General features: G+C 50.7%; 1 protein-coding gene across 1 annotated transcript in view; it reads left to right on the top strand.

The window, feature by feature from the left end:
* Positions 1-26912, top strand: part of ITGA9 (integrin subunit alpha 9) — a 296559-nt gene that overhangs the window by 4487 nt on the left and 265160 nt on the right. Inside the window, exons 2-4 of the mRNA XM_054595411.1 lie at positions 11827-11954; positions 13196-13302; positions 24477-24600. Of these exons, the coding sequence (XP_054451386.1) occupies positions 11827-11954; positions 13196-13302; positions 24477-24600 (359 nt within the window). The remainder of the gene's footprint in view (positions 1-11826; positions 11955-13195; positions 13303-24476; positions 24601-26912) is intronic.

Genomic DNA, 26912 nt, shown 5'->3' with positions numbered 1-26912 from the left:
GGATTGTACACAGAGGGAACATAATCATCACCGCAGAAAGTTTTACTGGCTAGTGCTGGTTCAGAGCATCGACTTAAGTCTTAAAGGGCTAGACAAAGATCAGAAGGTGTTAGAAGAAAAAGAAAAAAAAATCAACCCTTGGAGTATTTGAGTATCAAAACTGAACAAAAGTGTTTAAATGTAACTAAAAATTAAGAGTGGGCTGCCAAAGCGGCTAAATTCTTTTTCCGTTCATCAGATGTTGGCCTGTGGGCTCTGTGCTATGGGACAGGGATTCAAGGATGAGAACTCCGCTCCCAGCCTGCAGGGGGAGAAGATAGTGGGTTCTAGTCTCCTATCTCAGGCGAAATACGAGATATGGGCTCGGATGGGGGAGAGGCTTGTCCTTGGGGAGGCAAGGATTGTTCAGGGGCCAGAGGAGAGCCCCCTGTGAAGGTAAAGCCTTCAGAATGGGGACTCCAGGGTCATGGGCCTCGCCCATGTCAGTGAGGAGCCACAGCGTGGCAGCTGCCTTCCCGTAACCTCTGCGGGGGAAGCCCTTGCTGAGTTCTTCTGCCCCATGCTGGCTTTCAGGCGTGGGTGTAGCTCCACCTCCCCATCTGGATTTTCTGGAAGTAGCATTTTCAGCTCTTGTTTCTGGTTCTCACTGGCCCCACAGAGCCTGCTCAGGAAGGGATGACATGTCCATGAGGCTCAAGTTCTAAGGGGACCCAGAAAGCATCTCTTGGGGCGACCAGGGAGTTTCCCCGGGAAGATCCTGAGACTGGCGAGGGTGCTGTTTCCTGAGCTGGTGCTGAACTCTGGCTGGGGCAGAGGCAGCTGCCTTGCCCAGGGGAGAACCTTCCAGGGCAAGAAGGCAGACGGTTTTCAGCCAGTCACTAACAGCCCTGAGTGTGAGGGTGTGAAGGGCGCAGCTCCAGCCAGCTCTGAGTCCCTGGGGACCTGCTGGTCAGGAAACGGCCTCCTTCTGATAACTCCTATTGTGATTTGTCCAGGGAAAACGTTTTCAGGTTTATTAAAAGCAGCCATGGCATTCTCAAAAATCGCTTGCTTTCAAGGGAGTTGCATGTGACTTTCAAGAAATGAACATTAATGATACCATCAGATGGTATTCGCTGGGCGTCTGTTTTCAAGAGGTCAAGTGCTTCCACAGGCATAATAGTCTTTAATTGACTCTTATGGACAACCAGGTGAGTGGCTCCAGTTTGGCCCTCCGAGAACTGAGGCTCACAGCGTTAGAGGTGGGGCCCATGCCCACCCGGCCGCAGTGGTCAGCACACGGTGACTGCGGCTCATGCTGGTTCGGGTCCTCCGGGAGCAGACAGATGCCAGGACGGAGATAGGAGAGCCAGAGAAACAGTGGTGAAGGGGGGGGTGGGTGCAGCCTGTGAGCGAGGGAAGGAAACTGCACTGGGCGGGGAGAGCCTCCGACTTCGATGCAGATCTCATTAGAGTCTCAGCCAACTCAACAGGGACTCCCCGCCCCCCCCCCCCCCATCACAATCAGTCATTAGCTGTGGGTGCCTGGGAAGGGTGGCCTCAGCTTGACTGCGCGGCCACCCTCAGGGGCTGCAGCTGGAGGCCTGAGGCTGACTGCCCCCTCCTTGCAGCTGAGTGTCATGAGGGGACACACCTTCATGGCCTCCCTGGGGCCCCTCACGAGTGCGTGGCCATGTTGGGAAAGTATGAGACCTCTGCCTGCACTAGTCACTGAGGACCAGTCTGCCTTTGCTCATCCCACTGTGTCAGCACATGGGGCACTGGGATTCTGGGCCATTAGAATTGGCGCCGAAGCCGACTCCAGAACATTCGTGCTGCCAGCTGATCTCAGGAAAGTCGCAGGCGAGGGATGGAGGAGGAAGAACACTCCACCTTAACCTTGAACCACCCAGAGTTAGTTGGATGAGCTCTTGACCAGACCGCATCCCAAGGACCCTGTGAATTGGCCTTAAGCTGAGTGGATCTGGTAGCTAACCCAGGCAGAATTAAGTGTCTTATCATGGCCTGCCTTCTTGCCAGAGGGAGCCTTTGAAAGCGAAAGTGAACCCAAGATAGGGGAAAAAAAAATCTAGCCTTTGAAACCATGGGTTCACTTGGTCCCCAATTTCTGTGTTTTGGGAGAACAAAAAGGATGTCTGTTGTGAGTTTAAAATCACAGCAGTAGCAACAGCAGCAAAGCAACACACCTATTGAGTGCTTAGCACACCTTAGAGTATTGCTCTGGTTACCTGCTTTGTGCATATAAGCTCATTTAATGTTCCCTACAGCTGTTTCAGTTGGCCGCCATTTTAGCCCCATTCACAAAGGGGGAAACTGAGGCACAGAGGCCCAAGTAATGTAGCAAGAGAGTTGTAGTGCTGGGGCCTGTGATGTTCCCTCTGAAGAAGTGAGGAGCCTGGGTTTGGGGCTCCAAGGCGCCCAGGCTTCTGTCTCATGAGGTTCTGTCCTGCCTGCCCTGCTGGGTATGTTTTGAAATTACAGTGGTGGTAGCTTCCTCGTGACACCTTCAGGGGATGAGTATTCATGATCCACTGGCTGGTGTGCAGGTACTGAGGTCCTGCTTTCCAGAGATCCTTGATGATCACTCAGTGAACAGGGATCTAGTGATTCTGCCAGGGACGTTTGTAGGGCCTGCTCTCACGCCAGGTCGGTCTGCTGTTCAGACATATGTGTCCTTGGAAAGACGGAGCATTCTGGAATATTCCATGTATCCATCCTAACCTCGCTGGGCTGCTTTTGTCACCATCCCTCCAGCTGCTCTGTTGAGTCTCCTAGCTCCCACCACTTATATAAGAAGCTCTGTTTGGAGAGTGGGCGGGGAAGGCAGCCTTGGTGGCCAGCCTTTAGGATTCACCCCTGGGTTTGTAACATTACTAAAGACACGCGCACAAAGTCAGACTTCCTGCAGCAGTGGCCAGCCACGTGTGAGCGAGGATGATCCCCGAAATCTGAACACAAGAAAGCATGGAACTGATTTCCTCTACCCCAGCCCACGCAGCCTCTCTAGCCCTGTCCTGACCATCTGGCGACAACACACTGAGATGTGCACACACCCGAGAGCAGAGTCGGCAGCGTGTAGGACACACGGAAGGCGGGGCGGCAGGGGGCTTGACGCCTCTTCCCCACTGCGAGGGTCGGAGAGAGCGGATGGTCCGGACTGGGGTGTGCAGCTCTTCCTGGCTCTGCCTTCGCTGTGGCTCTGTTCCCCAGCAGCAGCCGAATCCCTGGTCTCTGTGCCATAATAGGGGGGCTGCCAACAGGGTGGGCTCCGGCGTCAACGCTGACGTCGCCCCCTTGCAGGAGCCGGGTGATCTTGGCACGTTCCTCCCGCTGTGTGAGCCTCGCTTCCTCCTCTATAAAATAACGATAAGGTTTCTCCGTCACTCCGCCTGGTGTGGCTCAGTGGGTTGAGCATCGTCCCACAAAATGGAAGGTCGCCAGTTTGATTCCTGGTCAGGGCACATGCCTGGGTTGCAGGTTTGGTCCCTGGTTGGGGTGAGTATAGGAGGCAGCCAGTCGATGTTTCTCTCCCTCTCTCTCTCCCTCTTCCCCTCTCCCTAAAAATAAATAAAATATTTAAAAAAAAACTTCCTTAATCATGTTGTTGGGGAGTTAAATGAAATAATGTCTGCAAAGCCTGGCCTACAACATGTATCATATAGCCAACCCTTGATTAATACTAGTAGTTATTTGTGGTGTTGCTCTGATCTGACTTTTGGACCTAACGGTCATCTTCATCCTTACTTTAGAGGCTAAAAGAGTTTGCTTTTAGTGCCTTTGCTGATTCAGTCATTCATTTATCAAAATCTTAATGTCAATACCCAATACAGAAATGAATGAGAGAGTCTCGCATAATACACTCTTCATTCGCATAATACACTCTTCATTATGTGTGCTCTCTGAATTTTGATCAGGGTCTACATACATGTGCACTTTGGGGTGTTGTTTGCATCCTGCCTGCTTCCAGAAAGGACCTGCAATGGCTGCTTCACTTGGAGACCTGTGGGACTGTAAATCCTAGCGTTTTGCATGCCTTTCCTTTCTCTCCGAGACATCATGGGCCACCGTGTTATGAGGAGCCCTGGTCCCCTTCCCAGGCTCCAGATAAGTCTAGGAGGTAGGTCTGCAGTCCTAAGGTGGGGTGGTGGTGAGCATTTTTGCGCGCGCGCGTACACACACAAATAAATAAATAAATAAATGTAAAATTATGGACCTGTTTTTCTTGGAGAAGAAAATTATCAGAAACCAACAGGAAGATGTCAAGGCTTTTACTCAGCTCTCCCAGAGGTCTGTAGCTTTGTCTGACTCTTTTAATTGTTGACCTGATGGTCTCAGGTGGGGAAAGACATCCTCAGTCCTTTGCCACATTTCCTTCTCCAGCTGCCTCCCCTCAGGGCATCTCCCAGGCCCCGAGCCCAGATCTGAGGCCCCTTTGCGCCCTGCTGGGGTGGCCATGGGGCTGTGCCGCTCTTGGGTGGGACCCCGCCTGGGGCCTGTGCCTCTGCTCTTTCCCAGTTGAAACAGGCACGCCGCCTGTTTCATTCGTTGAGTCAACACTTTCTGGGATGGATTGCACCCCTCCCCCTCCCTCTATTTACTCCAACCGAGAGTTCCAAGAATTGAAGTAATTATCACCAGCCTTTTCTGAGTACGTCCTGTGCGCCGGAGGTGCCAGGCTCGCAGTCACCCTGATGCGGTGGGGGCTGCTGCTATGGAAACACAGAAGCCAAGCCCAAGGCTACCCAGCAAGAACTGTAGATTGCAGGTGCGTTTGCCTTAATGCTCCTCTGGTGGTTCTCAGGTTGGGCCATGCTGCCCTCCCCTCACCCACCCCATTAAGTCCCTGTCCAAGGTATCAGGTTCTGAAGGGGGAAGAAAACGTGCCCGGAGGCTGCTTCTGGGAGAGGTGCCCAGACAGGACTTTCTACTCTTGGCCTTGCCACATGAAATATCCCACCCCATTCTCAGAAGCCAGGCCATCCTGGGTGCACGGCCCCCTCCCCAAACACTTTGCCATTTCCTTTTGTGCCTCTCTGTGCTGGGAGGGGGACCCTGCATTTGTTAGTACCTTTGTTGTAGAGATAAGGAAGTGCCTGGGGACTTGGCTCAAGGTCACACAGCTGGAGAGGAGCTGGCAGACTCTTCAGGGCTGTTTCGAGTACCCCCCCTTCTCAGTCAGGACCCTCGGACCCTGTGGTCCTGGTTGCAGTGAGATTCCTCTGTGGGAAGGAAAGGCCATCAGGGAGGTAGTAGCCACAGTTCTGAGCTGCAGAGTTGGAAACTGCGTTGGACTCAGGAGCACTGAGTGGGCGACGGAGGGGCCAGTCTAGTTCTCTTCAGGGGTGGCATGCCCCAGCTTGACGATCTATCTGTTTTCTGTGACTGCAGTATTGCTGCAGAACAAACTACCCTAACACTCAGTGGCTTAAACCAATCACCGTGTATTAGCTCCTGATTCTGTGGTTGGCGGATTAGACTGGGTTCAGCTGGGCGGTTCTTATGTGCTCTGCTGGGCTCTCTATGCACCTACCATCCGCTTTGGGGCCGGTCGGCTGGTTGAGGGTGGCCTCAGGGGGGCGGGGCTCATCTGTGCTCCATGTGTGTGTCCTCCTCCAGCAGCCTGTGCGTGTGCACGTGGTGGCTGGGCAGCGTGCCAAGGGAGCAGTCAGACGATGCTTGGTCTCTTGAAGCCTAGGCTGTGCCTTCTGTCACGTTCTGTTGGCCAATGCAAGGGACAGGGCCAGCACATTCAGGAGGAGGGGAAACAGACTCCACATCTTAATGGAAGGAGCTGCGACGTGACATCGGAAAGGGCATGGGTTCAGGAAAGGTGGGGAAATTTTTGCAATCTTTGTAGTCTCCCAGTGGCGGAAGTGCCCTAGCCATTCCTGGATTTCTGCGATCTCAGCTGATGGTCTGAATAAATTTCTGTGCTGCCTGCCAAGACAGGGACTGAGGTCCTAAGGATCTGTGAGCTCCCGGCGTGCTGCCAAGACGTCGCGCTGGGATGAGCTGGGTGCCAAGGTTTTTGCCCCACTGCCCAGCCTTTTAACGTTTCTTTAAATACTTTGTACCAAGTGCCATGCCAGGTGCTTTATAAACATCATCTTTCTTAAACTTTACAAGAACCCTTATGAGGTGCATTTTCCCTCTGTTTTACAGAGGAAGAAAACTGAGGCTCAGAGCGGTTAAGAAACTTGTCTGAAGTCACACAGCTTATCGGTGGTAGAGGCAGAATTCGAATCCTGTGTTAGTTACCCCTGTGCTTTTTACACTTCACCACCTTGAATAACTTGCCCTTGAAGTTTAGCATTTGGGTGGCACTGCTAGTTTAAAATAAGTGCTTTAACACCTGGAGTCTCAGGTTCCCAACAGGTAAAGAGAGTTGCCTCTGCGGTTTTTCAGGTTCCACACCTCCAGCTAGCAAGTGTTGGCCCTACAGCCTCCTCCCTCTGCAAGTGAATGGTTTGGTCTGGTCCGAAGTGGCTCTCCCTTTGCTCAAGTCTTGGCTATTTTTGGTTGATCAAGGGCTATGGAGTGATTCCTGGGGTTTCCGTGCAGTGTGGTGAGCACACAGTGACGGAATTCCACTCCTGTAGCTGCCACGTGGGACCCTGGGGAAGCTTTGGCTTTGGGATCAAATGCATGAAAGCAAACCTAATGGGTTTAAGGTTTTGAATCCCCAGTTGCTGTCCTGGCTGCGGCTGTAACTTCGCCCGCAGAAACACAGCCGTGGCATTTGTGGGGAGGGAGGGAGCCTCTGAAACGTTGTCCGTGCTGAGCCTGCCCCAGAGGGCAGCTGTGGCCCAGCCCTCCTCTGCCACCTGCTCTCCAGGGACCTGCCCTGCAGTTTACCCTCAGGATGTGAGGGGTGGGCTCCGAGCAGGACGCGCGGCTGGACTGGAGCCTTTGTAGCCGGCTGGACCACACGTAGGCCAGCCACGGAAGTGGCTGTGTTGGGAAAATGGAGGGCATCTAAACTGCCACGATAGGAGGGAGTCTCGGGGGACTGGAAACACTGTGCTGTTGGACGCCGACACCCCGGGCTCAAGTCCAGCTCTGCCACTTATCAGCGGAGTGACCCACCATCTCTGAGTGAAACGCACATGAGAAGCTGCCTGCTGGGATTGCCCTGAGCAAGAAATCAGACAACTAGTTAGAATAACTGGTGCTGGCAGACGAACAGATGGGCCCACATATTTAATTAAGTGTGTGAACTGCTCATTAAGAGGGGTGAAATCTCTGGGCAACACCACACCAGCCATGTAAACGATTTAGAAATGCAAGAACGTCTATCAACGTTCAGCCTGATGGGGAGGAGGAAACCACCTTTGTGTTCCAAAGCCCAGTCTGTCCTTTGGCACGAAGGGGCATCCACATCCAAGTTCCAACCTGGGAGACACCTGCGGAACCTCACCTGGGCTTTTTCAGGCAGGTCACATGTGTGAGCAGCTGCTACCATATGGGGGTGCTTGATACCTGTTGGCTCCCCTTTCCTCCTCCTGGCTGGTGTGGGAGCGGCAGAATCCCGGAGTGGGCGCTGCACGCGACTGCTGAGGTACGAGCTACATCTTGGCATCTTACCACGATTTGAGGGCTCGGGCAAGTTCCGGGACCTGCTCTGGCTGCCTGCTTCCTCACCTGTAAAATAGGAGAGTGTTAGGGCGTCCCGTAGGGTTGCTGTGAAGATTCAATGCGATTCTGCCGTAAGGAGCCTCGCCCAACACTTGCACACTCCAAGTGCCCGATACGTGTTGTCTGTCCTTGTAATTAGAAGTCTAAATTCTGAGTTAAGGAGAGGACTCTGAAGTATCTCTGGAGTTTGAATGTGTCTTTAACAGAGCGTGTCATGGGAGGAAAGCCTTGCTTTTCAAGGGTCATCTGTTCATACCAGCTCCAAATGAACATGATTTTTTGTCATCCATGTGGGTGGTAACATAGCACTTCTTAGACTGTGAATCACCTAAGAGCTTGTTAAAAGGCACATACTGGTTTAGTGGGCTGGGGATGCGGCCTGAGATTCTGCATTCTGTCAAGCTCCCAGGTGTTCTCCACGCTGCTGGTCTGAGGACCACACTTGCAGTAGTGAGCAAGAGTCAGAATCAGCCTGCTGACTTGCTGAGGGGTGCCTGGTGGGGGTGCGGGACTCTCAGGCCCTTTTATACAGTAACTGTACGGAAAAAAGAAACGTCTTATTGTCTTGTCAGGAGCGCCAGGGAAGGTTGTGGGGGATGTTGGAAGTGTCCGGGATGTCTCTCTATAACTCGGAATAATGAGAAAAAGCAGATGGCATCTTTTCAGTGGCTTGTCCTAAACCCTGGGCCATTGTGCTCTCTCTAACTCTTGGGATCAGCCTGGCGAGTAGCCAGCTGAACTCACTTCAGAAAAGACAAGCTCATCGGCTGGCCCGCAGCCGCAGACTTGCTGGCCGGCGGCCTAGGTAAAGAGCAGCGCCAGGCAGTGGAGGAAGAAGCCACAGTGTTCTGTAAACACAGAGATACAAGCTCATCCTCCACCGTGCCACCCCTGTGAGCGGAGCGCACATGTGCGCTTGCACGCGCCCCCCTGATCTCTTGTTTCATTTCCCACTACACAGGATTTGGGAAAAACTTTCTCATCTGCCCAGCCGGTTACAGGTTTGAACTAAAGGGTTGTTATCACTGCTTGATCAGCCATTGTTGTTAGAACCATAGGGCTTGGAAGGTAAAATAATTCAGCTGGTCCTTTCTCCACTTTTGAGTTCTACATACATTTTGTCCCTCTCAGTCTCCGCTCTAGGCTGAGAGAAGCAGTGCCCGGATCCAGGGCCCCTTCTTGCTTGGAAAACCTGTGACTCTGGGTCTTTAAACTTGGAGCAGAGGCACTGTCTGAAATGTCCAGGGTTCCAATGCCATTTCGGGAGATGCGATTGAGAAACAAACAGTGTGCTGTTGTACGAGATTAAGTCTCCCCTTTGTTTAACTTGTGTCATTCCTACAAAATGAATTGCAAGTGGCATTTCGTTGGTGGGCTAATGTATGTTTGGAGTTGGTAGGAATTTTTAGACCCAGCCCCGTTCCACCGGGGTTTTTGAGTGGAGGAGGCATTGCATGTTGCCCAACTCTGACAGGCTGACACGTGGAAAGACGTGGGAGTTTCAGCTGGTTAAATATGTCCAATTGCTAATTCTTCTCACCTGTGAAAACATAACTGGCCTTATAGAGAGCAACCCTTGGCTTGCCCTGGTTGCTCTAAAGCTCAGCCCCAGAAGCAAGGGGGGGGGGGAGGGGGGTGGAGAATTGATCCCTAAACGTGGCTTTTGCGTCCCTGCTGTTGCATTTGGTGTATCATCTTGCATTTGGGTTAGAGCAGCCAAAGGCCGGCCAGACTGCCCTTGTGCGGGAAACAGAGGCTGTCTGGTCTGTTTGGGAAAGCGCTTGAGGTGATTTCTAAAGGCTGTGGGTTCCAGCCCTGCTTCGGCTTGGAGACTCTGTCGCTGTGGCCCACCGTGGTGAGGCTGGAGGGCCAGCTCCCCAACGTGTTACTGGGGGGCTGTGGGGCAGCTCGGGTGCCCCGCCATCGGGGGCCCGCCTCCTCTCATGCCCCAGGAGGGTGTGACTTGATTCCTCACAGAATCAAATATAGAATCTGCAAGGCTGATCCTGAAGGAAATGCTCCGGGAAGCCCTGGTTCCTTGTATCCTCAGGGATCCTTCACCTTCTGGGTGTCATGGGATTGGGACTTTGGCAATTACGATGGGACCCACGTACCTTCCTGTGAACCTGGTAACATATGTCTGAATCATAGTAGCGGGGGTGTCCTTTGTGATAGCCACCAGCCTTTGCGGAAGGCCTGTCTGAGGGTCTCTGACTTTGGTTCCTCCTCCAGAGTGTTGGCTGGGGGGGGGGGTGGGGGCGGGGGGGGGGGGCAGCGTGATTCCAAGGCCAGGGTAGGGGTGAAAGGTGAGTGTCCAGCATCTCGAGCTGAAGGTGGCTTTCAGGACAACTTGAGGGGTCCACATTCCACATTCCACATCCCCAGGGGGGCTGTCTGGGGTCATTCTGATCTCTACTAGACAGCTTTTTGAGAGACACCTAATGGATAATGCTTTCTTTCTCCAGGCAAGTGGAGACGATCAGTTTCATAACGTGCGTAATTCCTTTCGAGGGGAACTGCACCCCTTTTGTGGACTGCGAGGGATTCGGAGTGGCTCATGTTCTCACTGAGCAGCGGCTTAGAATTTTCTACGCTTTGAACATCAGTATGGGTTTTGTTTAAAGTCTCGTTGTACAAGTTCTTTTCCAAATGGCTTGTAGCTCAGCACAAACCGTGCCTGATTGGCGCTGTTTAGTATTCTCTGCTGCAGCTCTTCGGTTGACTGCTTTCCGGAAACAATGCATAACAGTGTAGGTCAGAATTGTTTTTGTAACATCTGGAGGGGAAGTCTCTGCTGGTCCCCCCGTGTTCAGTGCCCAAATGTGTCTTTTCTTTCTTCTTGGCATGCCTTGTCTGTTCTTCCAGAAGGGAAGGGCCCTGCTGGGGACGGCCCATCCCCAAGGCGGCTTTCCAGTTCAAGATGAAGGACATAGAGCTTCATTCTTGCTCAGTTTGTATGTGAACGATTTCATCTCTGGTTTGTGTCGGGCTACAGGATGCATTTATAATTCTCCACTACTGCTCTGTCTTTCCTGTGTCCCCTTAAATGTGCATGCTATGCGTGGTGGGGAGGAAGAGAAGGCCACAGAAGAGAAATCTGAATTTCCTATTTATTCATTTCATTATTTTTTAAGCCCAGTGCATCTAGGAGAGTGCCCATATCAATGAATAATAATCTGATGAATTATCACAAATTTGTGTGGGCACTGTTCAGGTTGAAAAGAATCCAATAAGTACACAGAAAGCCCTGTCTCCCTAATGACAAACCCCCCCAGGCCCTCCCTGAAGTAACCCACAGTTAAACTTTGGCTGCTTTGAACTTCAGATAAATGGAATCAGGCAGTTGAGTACACTATTGTCCCTGATGTCTTTTGCTCAGTGTTGTGTTTATGGGATTCATCCATGTGGTTGCGGTTGAACGGTGCTCACTGATTTTCATCGCTGTATAGAATTCTATCATATTTCTAGACCATGATTTACTTATCCATTTCTAGCATTGATGGACCTTTGGGTTTCTTCATTTTTGGCCATTGCATATCCAGCTGTGAACATTTTTGTACTTCTCACCTGGTAGGCATGTGTAGGTATTTCTGTTGGGTGTGTTCCTAGAAATGGAATGACTGGGTCATAGGGTGAACACATGTTCCATTTTGTTAGAAACTGTTGAATTGTTCACCAATGTGGTTGTAATGGTTTATGCTCCTACTGGCTGTGTGTGAGGGTTCGCGTTGCTCCAGACCCTTGCCAGCATGCGGCATTTTCAGTCTTTTTGGTTTTAGCCTTCTGGTAGGTGTGAAGTGGTATCTCATTTGTGTTTCTCTGACAACTAATATAGTTGAGCACCTTTTCATATGTTTATTGGCCATTGGGTTATGGTCTTTCACTGACTACCTATCGAAGCCTTTGGCCCATGATATTGGATACCTGTATTTTCCTTATCAATTTGTAGGAGTTCCTTGTAGATTCTGGATAAGCAGTGTTGGTTGGGTGTATGTGTTTCCAACAAACCGAAGCTCTACGTAAATCTGGAGAAAATCTAACGGGTTCATTGTCGGAGGCCCTCCCCCGACCCCCAGCGCAGGATCGTGCCGGGCCTCCGACAGCCAGCCCGTGGCTGGGTGAGAAATGGACCCTCAGCCTCCCCTTTCCTGTACTAGCTTGTGACAGATGCCTTTTCTCCTTGCTGCACAGGGTCCTTGTGGGCGCACCAAAGGCAGATTCCAAGTATAGCACGTCAGTGAAGTCCCCTGGGGCTGTGTTTAAGTGCCGCGTCCACACCAACCCTGACCGGAGATGCACCGAACTGGACATGGCTCGAGGTGGGTGGACATCCCTGCCGAAGTGGACATGGGCTCCAGACCCTCATACTTTCCTCTTGTTCCCCAGGGTGGCCCAGCCCGCCTTCCTCCCTCCCTTCCTACCTATCCATCCATCATGCAGTGAGTACTTATTATTTACTCAGCACCAGAATATCCGGGTGAATAAAACAAAGATCTTGCCCTCCTTACAAATCAGTAGGCAAAAGAGACATTAAAAAAACAAATTATCAGGAGCAAGAAGACCAGGGAGAAAGGGGATATTTGATCTACGTGTGATCGGAAAGATCACAGTAGTTAGCTGGCAGGTAGGAAGGCAGAGCCTCCAAGCGGAGGAGCGCATGTGCCATGTTCAGGTGCGGAGCGAGGGCGGACTGGCTGTGGTGGTGCGCAGGGTGGAGCGGAGGCAGAGGAGCACGGCAAGGCCGGCGGGGGGAGCTGGCTGCGCAGGGACCCGTGGGCTGGCATAAGGTGTGAGGATTTCAGTCCGTCTATGAAGGGGGAGCCACTGAGATCAATTTTAGGCTTTGTATTTTCAGTAGGGAAAGATATGATCAATGGATGTTTTAAAAAGCTCACTTTGATCCCATGGAAAATACGTCATCTTTGGAATCAGATGGGTCTACCTGGGTTCAGAGCCCAGCTCTGCCAGTTCCTCGTTGGGACTTCCTGGGAATGTGCCATAGCCTCTTTGTCCTCAGTCTCCTCCTTTAAAATCAGGACTAAGGTACCTGCCTCACAGCAGTCCCTTGAGAAGATTAAGTGAGGTAGAGGTGAATATACAGAATTGTGCCGGGCACGTAGTAGGTATCCAGTAAGTAGGAGTTATTTTATCACAATCACTTCAACTCCTCACTTTCTCCAAAGTCCTTTTCCATCAAGAGCGTCTAATTATTATTATTTTTAAGTGAACTGTTGTCGTGATTTCCCTTAGCAGAAAAGGAGAGGCGTCCATGGTGTTCTCAAGCGCTCTTCTAAATGCCCGGTGGCCGAACTGTTTATTGCTGATGCATAACAAACAAAGGAGCTTGCTTCAAAACATAAACCAGTGCACGGCTTCCTTCATCAAGAAAGTCTTGCTAGGAAAAAATATTGGCTCAATTAGACAGGACAGAGTTGACTGTAGACTTTGTTTCCTCCGGAGCTGGTTCTAAACAACGTGGGCTGTAGACCACCCTTTGAAAAGCAGTCAGAACATCCTTATTCCTTAATTTGTGACTGGTGTTCCTCTATTTTCCCTCCAGGGAAGACTCGGGGAATGTCCTGCGGAAAGACCTGCCGGGAAGACCGGGATGATGAGTGGATGGGGGTGAGCCTGGCCCGGCAGCCCAAGGCCGATGGCCGGGTTCTGGTAAGACCTCCTGGGGGTGCTGCGGGGAGGAGGTGGCACCTGGAGAAAGGGTGACTTTGCTCTCTTAGGAAAGCTGGATGGCATGGTGACAAGGGCATGGCTTTGAGGGTGCCCCTTCTGGACTACTGTTTGGACAAATAACTAACCTTTTTATGTCCATCTGTCCAATGTTAATCGTGTCTGTCCCAGGGTGCAGAGATGTGGCTGTTAAAACACGATACATAAAACATATGGGGAAAAGCACTTTGTAAATCTTGTTCATGACATAAATATTTGTGCTCATCTTTTTAAGTTGAAACATAATTTACATAAAGTGCACAGATCTTAAGATTACAGTTTGGCTTTGGACAATTGTATGCACCTGTGTAACATCCCCCCCCCCCGCCCCCAATCAAGACACAGCCTGTTTCTGTCGCTCCAGAAAGTTCCCTTCTGTTCCTTTCTAGTCAATTCTTCCCGCCCTGAGGCAACCACTGTTACGAACTGTGGTACCATGGGCTATTTTTGCTTTTTCTGGAACTTTATATAAATGGAATCCCACAGTGTGTGCTTTTGTGTAAGGCTCCTTCCACTCAAAATAATACTTTTGAGATGGACCCATATTATGTGTGTCAGCAGTTCATTCCTCTTTAAACCTGTATGATACTATGTTTTATGGAATACATGTTATTTTTAAATAGTCATTTATGTGGTTCCCAAAACACACGTGGGGTCTTCTGTTCCATTAGGTATTTTGAGATGCACAGAGGAAGTCTTTGCCGCTGAGACGCGATATCCTGAAGCTGTGCCGTCCAGTAACGTAGCCTCCAGCCACGTGTGGCTGTTCAAGTTTAAATTGATCAGAATTAAAAATTCAGTTCTGTAGGCACACTAGCCACATTTCGAGTGATCGATGCCTGCCTGTGGCATGCTGGCTACTGTAATAGGTGACACACAGAATATTTCCGGTGCTGCACAAAGTTTTATTGAACCCAGCAACAAAAAAAGGAATTGCTAACTGCCTTGGTGGTTTCTTCCCTTTTTTTACTTTTTCTTATATTTTTCTCTCTTGATGTAGAACACCAAAGCACTTAACATGCACAACTTCAAGTGAACAGCTTGGTGGGTCTTTGTGTATCCACATACGCGTGTATCCCCGCTGCTAACACCCCACAATGTTCCCTGGTGCCCCTCCCCACTGAGGTAAACAGTAGGCTTTTTCTCGCCATTGGCTTTTCTTGGGTGACGGTTTTTCTTATGAAAGATCAAGAGGGGAAAATAATACTAGCTGCCATTTATTGAGGACTCCATTTGGGCCACATGCCATAAAGCTGTGTGTTTTGCATACATTTTATCCCAGGGGACAGATGTTCTTCTTAAGGACCTAGGCGACATGTCTCTGTCCTCACTTGGAGGAGCCCCCTTTTGTGTTCAGCTTCTCCATGGGAGGCCAGTCATCAGAGCTCTGCCTGCCTTCTCAGCACAAGTGACTCATCTCCCCTTCTTGGCCCCTCACCGGGAGGGACACGGCAGCTGGATGCTGTCTCCGGGGTCCTGAGGCCTCCCTGCTGGAAAGCACTGTGGGTCCTGCGGAGGGCCCCCAACCCCGCTGTTTGTCTTCGTTTCTAGTCCTTTAATCACTGTCGCGAGCTGCCCTGGACCCTCTCCCAGCCTCTGCATTCCTCCAGCTGCAGTGGCCTGACCCTGGCTGGACAACTTGGCCCCAGGAAGGCTAGAAAACTTGTCGCCTTCCTCTGGAAAGGAGGGAAGAAGCCGATCCGTCTGACGCCAGGGCGGCCCGAGGTTGAGATTCGGGACAAAGAAGATGGCGGTCTGATGGCACACAGCCCACGGTGCCCTGGAGAGCCTCGCGCCCACAGCCAGAGGTTGCCCCTGGGACAGTACTTCCTCTCCCCGTGCAGGGGTGACCTCCAGCCGTGGGGCTGAGCACTGGTTTCCAGGGGGGTCTGCATTACTGCAAGTCAGTATCAGGAAGGGGCCATCTCCAGGGACGGGAGCGGCCGCGAGGATCGCGGGGACGATTCAGCAGAGGAAGCTGCGAAGGCTGAGCTGGGCCTCTGCGCCCGCCTGTGCTATGAGAATCCTGTCCCAACCCATCGCGCGCGGGGCTGTTTTTCTCCTGTTTTCACAATCGCCGCACCGCCCGTTCAGTAAACCGCTGCATGCGGGGTCTGGCGACTGCGGCGAACCTCCCACAGCAGCCGCTTTCCTTGTGGCTTTCTTTTTTTTTTCCTCTTTGGTCAAAAGCACAACGTAAAATTTACAGTCTTATCCATTTGTAAGTGTACAGTACATTAGGGTCACCTATACGCACATTGTCCGAAAGAGCTCTCGAACTTTGTCATCTTCTAAAGCTGCAACTCTGTAGCTGTCAAATGGCTGCCTCTTTCCTGCTCTCCCAGGCCCTGGCGACCTCCAGTCTTTTTGCTGGTTGTAAGAGTTTGACTCTTTTAGGTAACTGACGATGGGACCCTACAGTAGTTATCTCTCTGTGACTGGCTTATTTCAGCTAGTGTAATGTCCTCAAGGTTCATCCGTATTGTAGCATATGGCAGGGTTTCCTTCATTTTTAGGGCTGAATTAATAGTTCACTGTATGTATACATCACATTTTCTTTCTTTTTTTTAAACCTTATTTTTGAAGATTTTATTTATTTTTAAATTATATTTTATTATGCTACTCCAGTTGTCCTGTTTTTCCCCCTTGGCCCCCTCCACCCCGCACCCCTCACTCCCTCCGCCAGTCCCCGCACCGTTGTTCCTGTCCATGGGTCATGCGTAGAAGTTCTTTGGTTGCTCCATTTCCTATACTGTACTTTACATCCCCATGACTGTTTTGTAACTACCTCTTTGTACTTCTTTTTTTAAAAGTGTATTTTATTGATTATGCTATTACAGTTGCCCCAACTTTTCCCCCTTTGCCCCTCTCTGCCCAGAACCCCACTTCCCTCCAGCAATGCTCCCCCTTAGTTCATGTTCATGGGTCATGCATGTACGTTCTTTGGCTTCTCCATTTTCTATGCTCTTCTTAACCTCCCCCTGCCTATTTTGTTCCTACCAATTATGTTTCTTATTCCCTGTACCGTTTCCTCATTTTCTCCCCTTTTCTTCCCCGATGATAACCCTCTGAATAGTCTCCTTATCAATTATTCTGTTCCTCTTCTGGTTGTTTGCTTAGTTTGTTTTCTTTTTTTTGAGAGTCTGCTGATAGTTGTGAATGTGTTGCCTTTTTAATGTTCATGGTTTTGCTCTTCTTTTTCTTAAAGAAGTCCCTTTAATATTTCCTGTAATAATGGCTTGGTGATGATGAACTCCTTTAGCTTTACCTTGTCTGGGAAGCACTTTATCTGCCCTTCAATTCTAAATGATAGCTTTACTGGATAGAGTAATCTAGGTTGTAGGTCCCTGCTTTTCATAACTTTGACTATTTATTGCCAATCTCTTCTAGCCCAGAAAGTTTCTTTCGAGAAATCAGCTGATGGTCTTATGGGAACTGCCCTGTAGGCAACTCTCTGCTTTTCTCTTGCTGTTTTTAAGATTTTCTCTTTATCTTTAACCTTTGGCATTTTAATTATGATGTGTCTTAGAGTGGGCTTCTTTGCATCCATCTCTGGCACTCTCTGTGCTTCCTGGACTTGCATGTCTATCTCCTTCACCAAATTAGGAAAGTTTTCTCTGCTTTTTCAAAAAGATTTCCAATTTCTTGCTCTTTCTCTTCTCCTTCTGGTACCCCTATGATGTGAATGTAGAACCTCTTGAAGTTGTCCCAGAGGCTGCTTATACTGTCCTCGTTTTTTGGAATTCTTTTTTCTTCTTCTTGTTCTGATTGGTGGTGTTTTTTGTTTTTGTTTTTGTTTCTTTGCTTTGTTATGTTCCAAATCATTGATTTGATTCTTGGCTTCATCCACTCTCCTGTTGTTTCCCTGTAAATTGTCCTTTATTTCAATTAATGTATCCTTTGTTTCTGGCTGGATCTTTTTTATGCTGCTGAAGTCCTCACAGAGTTCCTTGAGCATCCTTATAACCAGTGTTTTGAACTCTGCGTCTGAGAGAGTGCTTATCTCCATTTCCTTTAGCTCTTTTCTGGAGTTCTGATCTGTTCTTTCATTTGGGCCATGTTTCTTTGTCTCCTTGTTTTGGCAGCCTCCCTGTGTTTGCTCCTATGTATTAGGTAGAGCTGCTTTGACTCCGTGTCTTCATAGTGTGGCTTAATGTAGTAGGTGTCCTGTAGGATCCAGGTGGCACAGCCACCCCTAGCACCCAAGCTGAGTACTCAACGTGCACCCTTTGTGTATTTGAGGTGCGCCCTGCGTGTGGACTGAGTACACCCTCCTCTTGTAGTTGAGCCTTGATTGCTGTTGGCAGGTCAGTAGGAGGGATTTACACAGGTCAGTCAGTTGTAAGGACTGGCTGTGACCATTGACAACGAACCTCTGTCATCCATGGAGGATCAGCTATGTCAGAGAAGGGTGGTGGTGCTCCAATGTGGTCTGTAGCTGTCCATTGGTATGCTGGCCCTGGGGTTTCCCAGGTGGTGCAGGCCAGTTTCAACCCCCACCTGTGTTTTGCCTGGGGCCACCTTGCCTGAGCTATAAAGCAATAAGAGATGGCTGCTACTTGTTCTGGGCTTAGAGATTCCCAGGTGAAGCCAAGCTGTGAATCTAAGCTGGCTGCTGCTAGTGCAGGCCCTGGACTTCACTGAGGCCAGCTGGTGCTTGTTTGAGAGAATTTAGGAGGTGGTGGAGCAAGCGCCAACACCAGCCATTCACATGGAAAAGCAGCTTGGGTGGGCCTGTAAGTTGGGTGGGGCGTAGTCTCTGGGGATCTCCACAGAGAGTCAAACAGTGTTAGCCAGGTTGATGGAGTCTCAGATATGCCACTGGCTTGCCAGCAGTGTGGAAAGGAGGGTTTAGAAAAGGGACATGGCCTCTGCTCGCCTTGGTGGCAGACACTTCAGTTCCTCCCTGAACGCCACTGGTGCCTTTCAAGTGGCTACCCTGGTGCTGGAGCTCAGAGGCAGTGAGTCTGAGCAGGTGAGTCTCTGTGTGTGGGTTCTTTAAGAGGAACTGCTTGGGGCTCCAGAAGTTCCTTTTACCAACTCAATCCCCACTGGCCTTTGCAGCCAGAAGTTGTGGGGATTTCTTTTCCTGGCACTGGAACGCTGGGCTGGTGGACCTGATAACAGGGCTGGGACTCCTCACTCCTGAGATACCCCTCCCAAATTTTTGTCCACCACACGTGAGTGTGAGACCAGGCTGTTCCACATCTGCGCTCTTCCTACCAGTCTGGATGGATGTGGTTTCTTTAATTCTGTAGTTGTCAGCCTTCCATTCAACTCAATTTCTGACAGTTCTGAATGATGGTTCTATATTTTAGTTATAATTTTGATGTGGTTGTGCAAAGAGGCGAGCCATATCTGCCTACGCCATCTTGACTGGAAGTTTATGCACCACATTTTCTTTATCTACTCATCCATTGATGGATCTTTGGGTTTCTTTTACCTCTTAGTTATTGTGTCTAATGCTGCTGTGAACATAGGTGTGCAAATATCTCTTCAGTATTCTGCTTTTCAATTCTTTTGGACCCATATGTGAAGGGAATTGCTGGATTATATGATTTCTATTTTTAATTCTTTGAGGAGCCACCATACTGCTTCCCACAGTGGTTCTATCATTTTACATTCTGCACAAGGAGGGTTTCAATTTCTTCACACCACCAACACTTGTTCTCTCTCTCTCTCTCTCTCTCTTTTTTAAACTGGCTGTGCTAGTGGGTGTGAGGTGGTATCTCAGAGCTTTGATTTCCATTTCCCCACTGACTAGTGATGTTGAGTATCTTCCCATGTGCTTATTCGCCATTTGTATATCTTCTTTGGAGGAATGTCTGTTCAATTCCTTTGCCTATTGTCAAATTCGATTGTTTGTTTTTGCCCTTGAGTTGTCCCTGTGCCTTTTTATGCACAGGTGGTCTGGCTCAATAAGACTCGTCCTAAGTCTTTTCTGTTCCCACCTTGCTTTGTCCTCACTGGAGAGGACATGAAGCCTGTCATTGGTGAGAGTCCTGTCTGGAACAAGCCTAGCATCTTTTGTGTCATTAGACACTTAGCATTGTGTGGTTACCTCATATTTGTAACTTACTTTAGGTATATGTGTCTTTTTTGATGAAAGCCACCAGCAGACAGAGACCAAATCTTCCACCCTTTTCCCCGTGAGTGCTTGGAGAAGCTCTGTCAATGGAATAGTATCTGAAAGTGTGTTTGGATAACACAGGCCAGAGTGTCGATGTTAAAATAATTAGGAACCAAATCAGTTGCTATCTCTTCGTGGCGGCTGATTCTAAGTGGCGGATCGAGGTCTGAGGCAACATGCTGTGAAATCACCCTTAGAAATGGTGACGACAAGGTACAGGGAGTGGTGACCTAATCATAGTTACAATGTGGAGGCCTCTTCCCCATTTACTTTTTCTTTCATGTCCTAAATCTACCTCTCAAAGCTTTCTTGGAGGCAAATATTTATCTTAAAAATGAAAACAGGAAGATATGTTTTATTCAAACACATTTTGAGGACTCAGGTGGTACTTGGGGGCGTGGGCATGACCCCTGCATCCAAAAGGAGCATAATACTGGATTCTAAGGCTGGTTTGAGGAGGAAAAGTTGAGGTGGCCTTTTGAAAAATGACATCTGGTGCTGATTTCCAAGGAAAGAACAGATGGAGAATATGAAAGCTGCGACAGGAGGTCCAGTGTCTCAGTGAAAAATGGCATTTTCGGACCCATGGACCCAGCAACCAGCTCTGGCAAGACCCAGGTCCTTGGGCTGGGCTGGCAGGCTGACCTTGGCTGGGAATCTGCCAGTCTCAGCAGGCGGTTGTGGTACCGTCTAGTTTTTCCTCAGGGGACAAATGATACCCGATGTGAACACAGAACAGGGATTAGAGGTAAGCCCCTTCCCCTACAGGCTCAGCCCGCGCCCTGGAGTGCACATAGATGGCAGCGTGAGGAGTGGGGAAGGAAGCCACCTTCTGCCATGCCACCCAGCACACACGGCGCAGACGCTGACTCTCCTCTTGGCCCTGGGAGGGCGACTCAAAATGCTCAAGGCTGGTTTCTGCTTTTCATTAGTCTCCAAGGCTCAGACAACAAATAATGGGAGCGCCTAGATTACTTCTGGGTGGAAGCAGTGCTCTCCGGCTCTATCTCTTTGCAGTTTCCTTTCCAAACATCAGGGCAGTTCCTATCGCTTCACCATGCGTCATCTGTCCTCCCCGCCCCCCGCCAAAGCCAAAGGGTGCATTTCTGCATTTCTGTTGCTCTATTTCCTGTGAACTTTTTATTGAACTGTAACACACGTGTAGGAAAGTGCACAAATGATCTGGGTACATACACCTTGATGGATTTTTATTTAGTGAACATCCTCAGAAGGGCTTTCCCACATCCCAGAAGCCCCTTCCCTGTGCCCTCCAACGCTGCTGCTGCTTCCCTTGGAGGAGGGTAGGGGAAATGTCTCTGTGCAGGATCTGCGACATCACAGCCCTGTTCCCCTCCTCCTCATGTTCTTGGTGGCCCAGGGGTAGACCTGAGGGCCTATAAAAGCTCTGGCCATCTGTGTATGACAAATGCATGTGTAAGAGGCTTGGGGTGGGGACTTACGTGCCTTTGTGGCTGAGCCATCCGGAGAAGCCCAGTATCCCCTATGCCCCCGCCCCATCCTGCTCCAGGGACATGGTGTTAAAAAAAGGTCTTTAAGTTGTTCATTTTCTTCTTTTTATTATTTTGGGAGGAAAAAACAATCTTTATCATTTGAAATCTGTCAGATCCTAAGATTTGTGGTGGTGCCAACCCCTCCTCCCCTTTGTTACGATTATTTGGGATCTGAGTTTGATCAAGTCTTGCTGTTTCCAAAAAATGCTCTCTTTTTTCCTGTTCGTCCCCCTCTGCCCCTACCTCCCTCACAGCAGGGCTCATTTGGAGAGATTGATGGAGTTATTAATGCTTTGGAGACAGTTCCTAGGCATTTTTTTACAATGCTGGGGTCAGACTGACGTGTGTATATATAATGATAATCAGGGCTAAACAGTCTTTTCTTTTTATAATTTATTTTCAGAGACACTTTTCCTACATGCATCCTGCCTTTGACCCTTTGCTGTCTGACCTCACAGAATGCCTTCATTTACGTCTAGCTTACTGTGAAATACAGTGTTTAGATCTTCTAGGAATTTCCTAAGATCACTGTTTAAACAGTTTATGGTACTTAAAAAAAAAACATGAGGAGACAATAAACTAGACATTAACTGCAGAAAGTCCTTTCTTATGAGAGTCCACGTGCCCCACCATAAATATCCGCCTCTTTTTATGGTCCCTCCCACCCAGAAATACGATCAAGGCTTTGCTTAAACCCATAAACTAAAATATAACTTATTTACCAGCTAATTAGATCATAATAAGTGATTCAAGGGTACAAGCCATCTGAATTGAGTCAGAACTAAAACTAAAAAAAAAAAATCAGTTACTTAGTAGAATGGAGTGGTGATCGGCTTAGTAATATATTTTTGTAGCTCCTTGCCCTGTATAATTTTGGTCAATTGAGAAATGGGCTACAAGTACAAAACGGTGCTGTGTGGGGAAAGATGAGAGCACAGGATGGGGAATAATAAGATCATTTTACGTAGTCTCACATCAGAGGGCAAGAGGCAGTGTGTGGACCAGCTCGGGTGTCCCGTCGTTCTGAGGGTGTCATCTTTGCCTTTGGGCTAAGGGACAAAGAGCAGAGAGGCTGGCAGGCAGCAATTTTTCGCAGAGTGACCTGCGGGGTAACAAGCTCCAGAAAGCCCCTTCCCTGCTTGGTGACCTACACATTCCATTTGACCCCAGAGTGGTATTTTCAGGGCTCTCGGGTCCTGTCGGGAAGCCTGTAAGGATAACAGCTACCAGGTGAACGTTGATGGCGTCTCAGGCAGAAATTGGGAGTTTTAAGGTGGAAACTCTTCTAGGGAGGCCAGAAGGACCCTGAAACGGTGGCTTCCAGTCCTCTGAGCAGAACTTACAGGCTCCGGGACTTAGGCAAAGCACTCTGGGCCACCCATGTGGGAAAAGGGGGGGAATTCTAGGGAGCCCTCTGCCCACCTGCCAGGGTTGCAGAAGTCATATGGGGACCATCTATATGCTGAATGTGTGGCCTTGTAGCGTGTTTGAAGGAAACAAGGCAAGAAGCTAAAAACTCTGAGTATTTCATAGCGTAGTGTTTTAAGAAAAGACATCTGTTGAACTGGTAACAGAAGTGGGTGGCGAATGCTCACGAGAAGTGGGCTGAGCTGAGCACAGAGCGCGCCCTCTGCACAAGCAGCCCGGCTCCTCGTCAGCCTCGTGGGAATCGGGGTGCCAGATGCACCCGCATAATGAGTGTGTAGTTACTTAGGTCCGAATGTGAGGCCGGGTATGTTCTGTGGTGGGTGGGTCCAGCGTCTGTGGGTCAGAGCCGAGCAGAGTGTCTGTCTGTCCTTGCCGGCCTCATCTCCTTGCACGGCCCAGGCTCTCGCCCACCTCAGGGCCCCTCCCAGCTGCTCCCTCACCCTCCTGAGGTCTCTGCTCAGATGTCACCTCCTCAGAGAAACTCCCCTTGATCAGCTGTCAAAACCAGCCACTTCCTCATGTGAGGGAACTTCCCGGTGAGATGTTCTGTATCTTGCTAAGGGTTTGGTTACACGAACGGGTGCTCACCGTCAAAGCCCATTCAGCGGTACACTTGAGGTTTGTGCATTTTGCTCTTAGTTTCCTTCTGAAAAAGCACCATCAGCAAGCTTTTGCTTCCAGTTTAGGATATGCATGCTGAAGTGTTTCTGTTAGGTAAAAAACAGTCAAATATGGGCCATTTCACATGGTCCAACCTACTGCTTCGCCCTGAACCAACTCTAAACAGGAGCTTCCCGAAGTGCGCTCCACGGCCCAGCAGCTGTGGGGCCCGCGGGGAGCCGGTGAGAAGTGCAAGCTCTCGGGGCCACTCCAGGGCTGCCGAGCCAGGGCCTCGGGCGTGGGGCCCGGCAGCCTGTCTGTGGTAAGGCTTCCAGGTGACTCTGGTGGGTCTCAGGTTTGATGGAGGCCAACTGCGGATCCCATGGCTGAGCACTGGGTGTTGTGAGTGGCAGACCTGTCATTGTGGCTTTTTCCCAACATGTTCCCTCATGAGGCTCCAAGTCCGTCTCCCTTGCCAGCTGACCCAAGAGAAGGGTGCGACTGGCCACTGCTGTGTCCTTGGTGCCCCACACAGAGCCTGGCACTCACTAGGTGCTCAGTAAAGACTCGGCGGGGGAGTCAGTGCACAGGTGTGCACAGCAGACCCATCACGGTCTGAGGGCCGCACGCAGGTGTCGGGTGTTGTCTTAGTCTCCACCTGCCTGCCTTTCCCTTCCTTTCCTGCTGTCTGCACACCTAGTAGAGACCATCGCCCCCGCCCCCTCCAGCGCGCATCCTGCAGCCACCTGCTCTCATGTCCACTGCCCCTGTCCAGGCCCACTGTCCAGGTCCAGGCCAGCGTCACGCCCCCTGGATGTTTCCTGCACTGCTGCCCACCCGCAGTCTCCGCACGGCCGCCGAATGACCCTCCCCCACTGTAAATCAGATCCCGTGGCTCCCCTGTGTCAGACTCGGGATCCGCTCCCCATTGCTTGTCTGCTAAAGTAATAGCCGGCCCCAAGGTCTGCGGGAACTCCTGTGGCCTGTCCCTTGTCCCTTCTAACCTCTCCTTTGTCCCACCACAGTCACCCCAGACCAGCCCTACCGGCCTCTTCTTGAACCCCAAACCTTTCTCACATGCTCCCTTTGCACATGGCACTGCTTCCTCCTGGAGCACTTTCCCTTCTACGTTCAGCGGGGTTGGTGCTTTCTCATCCTTTGGCCCCTCCTGACCTCTGAATGAAACCGCACTTTCCCCTCCCAGAGCCTAGCGCCAGCTACAGCCCTCGTTTGTCTCTGCATCTGTTTATTGTCTGCTCCCAGTAGCCTCTCACGGGCACGTTCTTGTTCATGCAGTTTGCTGATGCCCAGAGCAGTGCCTGGTCCCAGGTGCGGCTGGGTGGGAGAGAAGATGGCTTCCTGGTCCCTCTGCTCCAACGGAGCCAGGCTATGGTTTGCTACCTCCTGGGACTTCCTGTTCCTGCTCTGAACCCCTCTCTGTCCTTTAGGCCTGTGCCCACCGCTGGAAGAACATCTACTACGAAACCGACCACATCCTGCCCCACGGCTTCTGTTACGTCATCCCCTCCAACCTCCAGGCCAAAGGCCGGACGCTGATCCCTTGCTATGAAGGTGAGCGCTCTTGAGTCTCCCTCAGCCTCTACCCATACCAGGCTCTCAACAACCCCCTGCCCGTGTCCACGTCCCCCAGCTTCCCAGGCTCTAACAGGAGGGCAGCACCGTGTCGCCAAGGGGCCTCTTGGTGCTGAGGTCCTGCCCAGGTAGTGAGCAGGGTGAGAAGGGGGCAGTGGTTCCAGGCCCTGCCCACCCACGCCCATCTTTGCCAAGAGCCCCCGGTGCCTACCGAGCTTCATGGAGTCCTGGGGACGACATTCGCCCAGCCTCGGCCCGGCTGTCGGGTAGCACCCTCGGTTTCCTGGTACTTCCTGATGCTGTGCAACCTTGGGGAACTTACTCTCTCTCTCTGGACCTCAGTTTCCTCATCTGAAACTTCAGAGGTTGGCTCCTAGGGTCATCACAGTCCCCTGTAGCTCCCAGGTGGTCATAGGCTCCTGACATAGCTCCTGGCCACACCTGCAGACAAATGTTCTGAGGCCGGGGTCAGAGACGTCCCAGGATTCAGTTTTCATAACATTGGAAATCTGACTTTCCTTCTTGTCTGGTCCCTGCAGCCTGTCAGATGCCCGAGAGCTGGGTGCGCCCTCAGCAGGGCCTTCAGAGCTCCTCATCAGTGGGCTCTTGGGGTCATGGAAGGAAAATGGGTTTTCTCAGGCTCCCTGCTTAGATTCTTCAAACAGCTGGGCCCCGGGGGCCACTGAGCTAGTCGTTATGTAGCTCCGTTGAATTTGGCCTTAGGGATTCTGAAAATGCTGTCATTTTCTACAGTTTTACAGCTCGTATGCTCAGGTTTTCTCAGCCGAATTCAGAGTGAGCTAGAACCTGTTTCCTTTCTCAGTGCCGGCTATTCAGATTTTAACTTTCCCTGTAATTTATTTGTTTAGATGAAGCCTTAACTCACCTGTGTCCACATTTCCTGTGGGCCTCCCTGGGTCTTCCCAAATTCTATGGCCACCAAAGAGGGTTCTGAGAAATGCCGTTTGGACTCAAGCATTTTTCTTCCCCCTGGAGGACCCTCCAGGCCCTGAAGGGGACTCAGGTGGCCGGAGCAGGATGTTCTGTGACGCGGCTCCGCAGAGGAGCTGGCGGGGGCCCTGCCGGGACCTGGGCTCGCTCATCCCTGAGGATGAGCCTTTCCCCGCTAAGTGTCAGCATCTGATCAGCTCTGGCCAGGCCACGTGGGGAAGTTGAGTCCTGGCCTTGTTTACATCTCTATATTGCCCCTGTTAGAAGAAACACTTTGTGTGAAAAACAGATAATACTATAGCTCATCAAGGGGGAGGGATGGGTAGCGTAAACACACAAATAATGGGTCAGAACTGTGTTCCCAGGAAGAAAAGGGGAGCGTCCCTGGGACTCCGTGGGTGGCTGTCAGACTAAGGAATGGGGAGGGAGTCCTTAGCGGTCATGGAGGCAGAGATTGTTGGACCCAAATGAGTTACACGATAGGACCAGCACTTTGGTTTTCCCAGAAGACGCATCGCTGTCCTGGTGAGTCCCCTGTGCCCCACCCTAGGCCTCAGAAAGCAGAGGCCTTTGGAAGAGAGCACTGGGGCTGAGTCCTCAGCCATGGCTTGCACTTGTACATGAGCTGCCATTGGCAGCCGTGGGGTCAGGAATAGGCCAGTGTAGGTCTGGGGACTACGCATTCTCTCGTTTAATCTTCCCCAGCCACCTGAAAAGTAGGGATTTTTTTTCACTTGGGTTTGAATCCAGGTAGTTTATTTCAGAAGTTATTCAAGAAGACACCAGTGGGGGAGTAGAAAGGGAAGGCAGTGGTCAGGCATGTGACCCACAAGCCACCACAGTGGGCAGTGGAGGCACAGTCTGGGGAGCGCAGTGGCCAGCAGACCATACCCCTCAGAGTTATCCTGCCCACAGGCTGAGGAGCCGGGGTCTTTATCCCCTGGGCATTCTGCCCTCCGTGTGCATGGGCAGGGACAGCCCCCGGCCAAGGGCTGGCAGGTGGCAGTGGGCCTCATCGGGGCAATGGGAAGGGCTGAAGGGGTGGGGGCGGGATCCCCGCCCGTGGACTTCCGTGTTGTCTTTTTCCTGGTACACATGAGGAAGCTGAGACTCAGTTTAATTGCCATAGGTCACTCATAGAGTAAATTGTAGAGCTGGGGTTTGAATTTTGCCTCTGTCTGACCTCAGAAAGCTTTTTGTGCCCTGGTGGGTTAGTGGTTTCTGTTTGCGTTTTCGACTTTTAGTTCGAATGAGGATTAAATAAGAGTCCGCCAACAACCCTCACAGAAGGAGAGAGGGTGACCGGTTGAGCTCTCCTGAAGGTATAATGATGAGGTGAG

This window comes from Pteronotus mesoamericanus, unplaced genomic scaffold, assembly GCF_021234165.1.
Source record: "Pteronotus mesoamericanus isolate MK-2021 breed Mesoamerican mustached bat unplaced genomic scaffold, CSHL_Meso_final scaffold_54, whole genome shotgun sequence".
NCBI lineage: Eukaryota > Metazoa > Chordata > Mammalia > Chiroptera > Mormoopidae > Pteronotus > Pteronotus mesoamericanus.
Note: the sequence above shows the minus strand (reverse complement) of the source record. Positions and strands in the feature narration are given on the sequence as shown.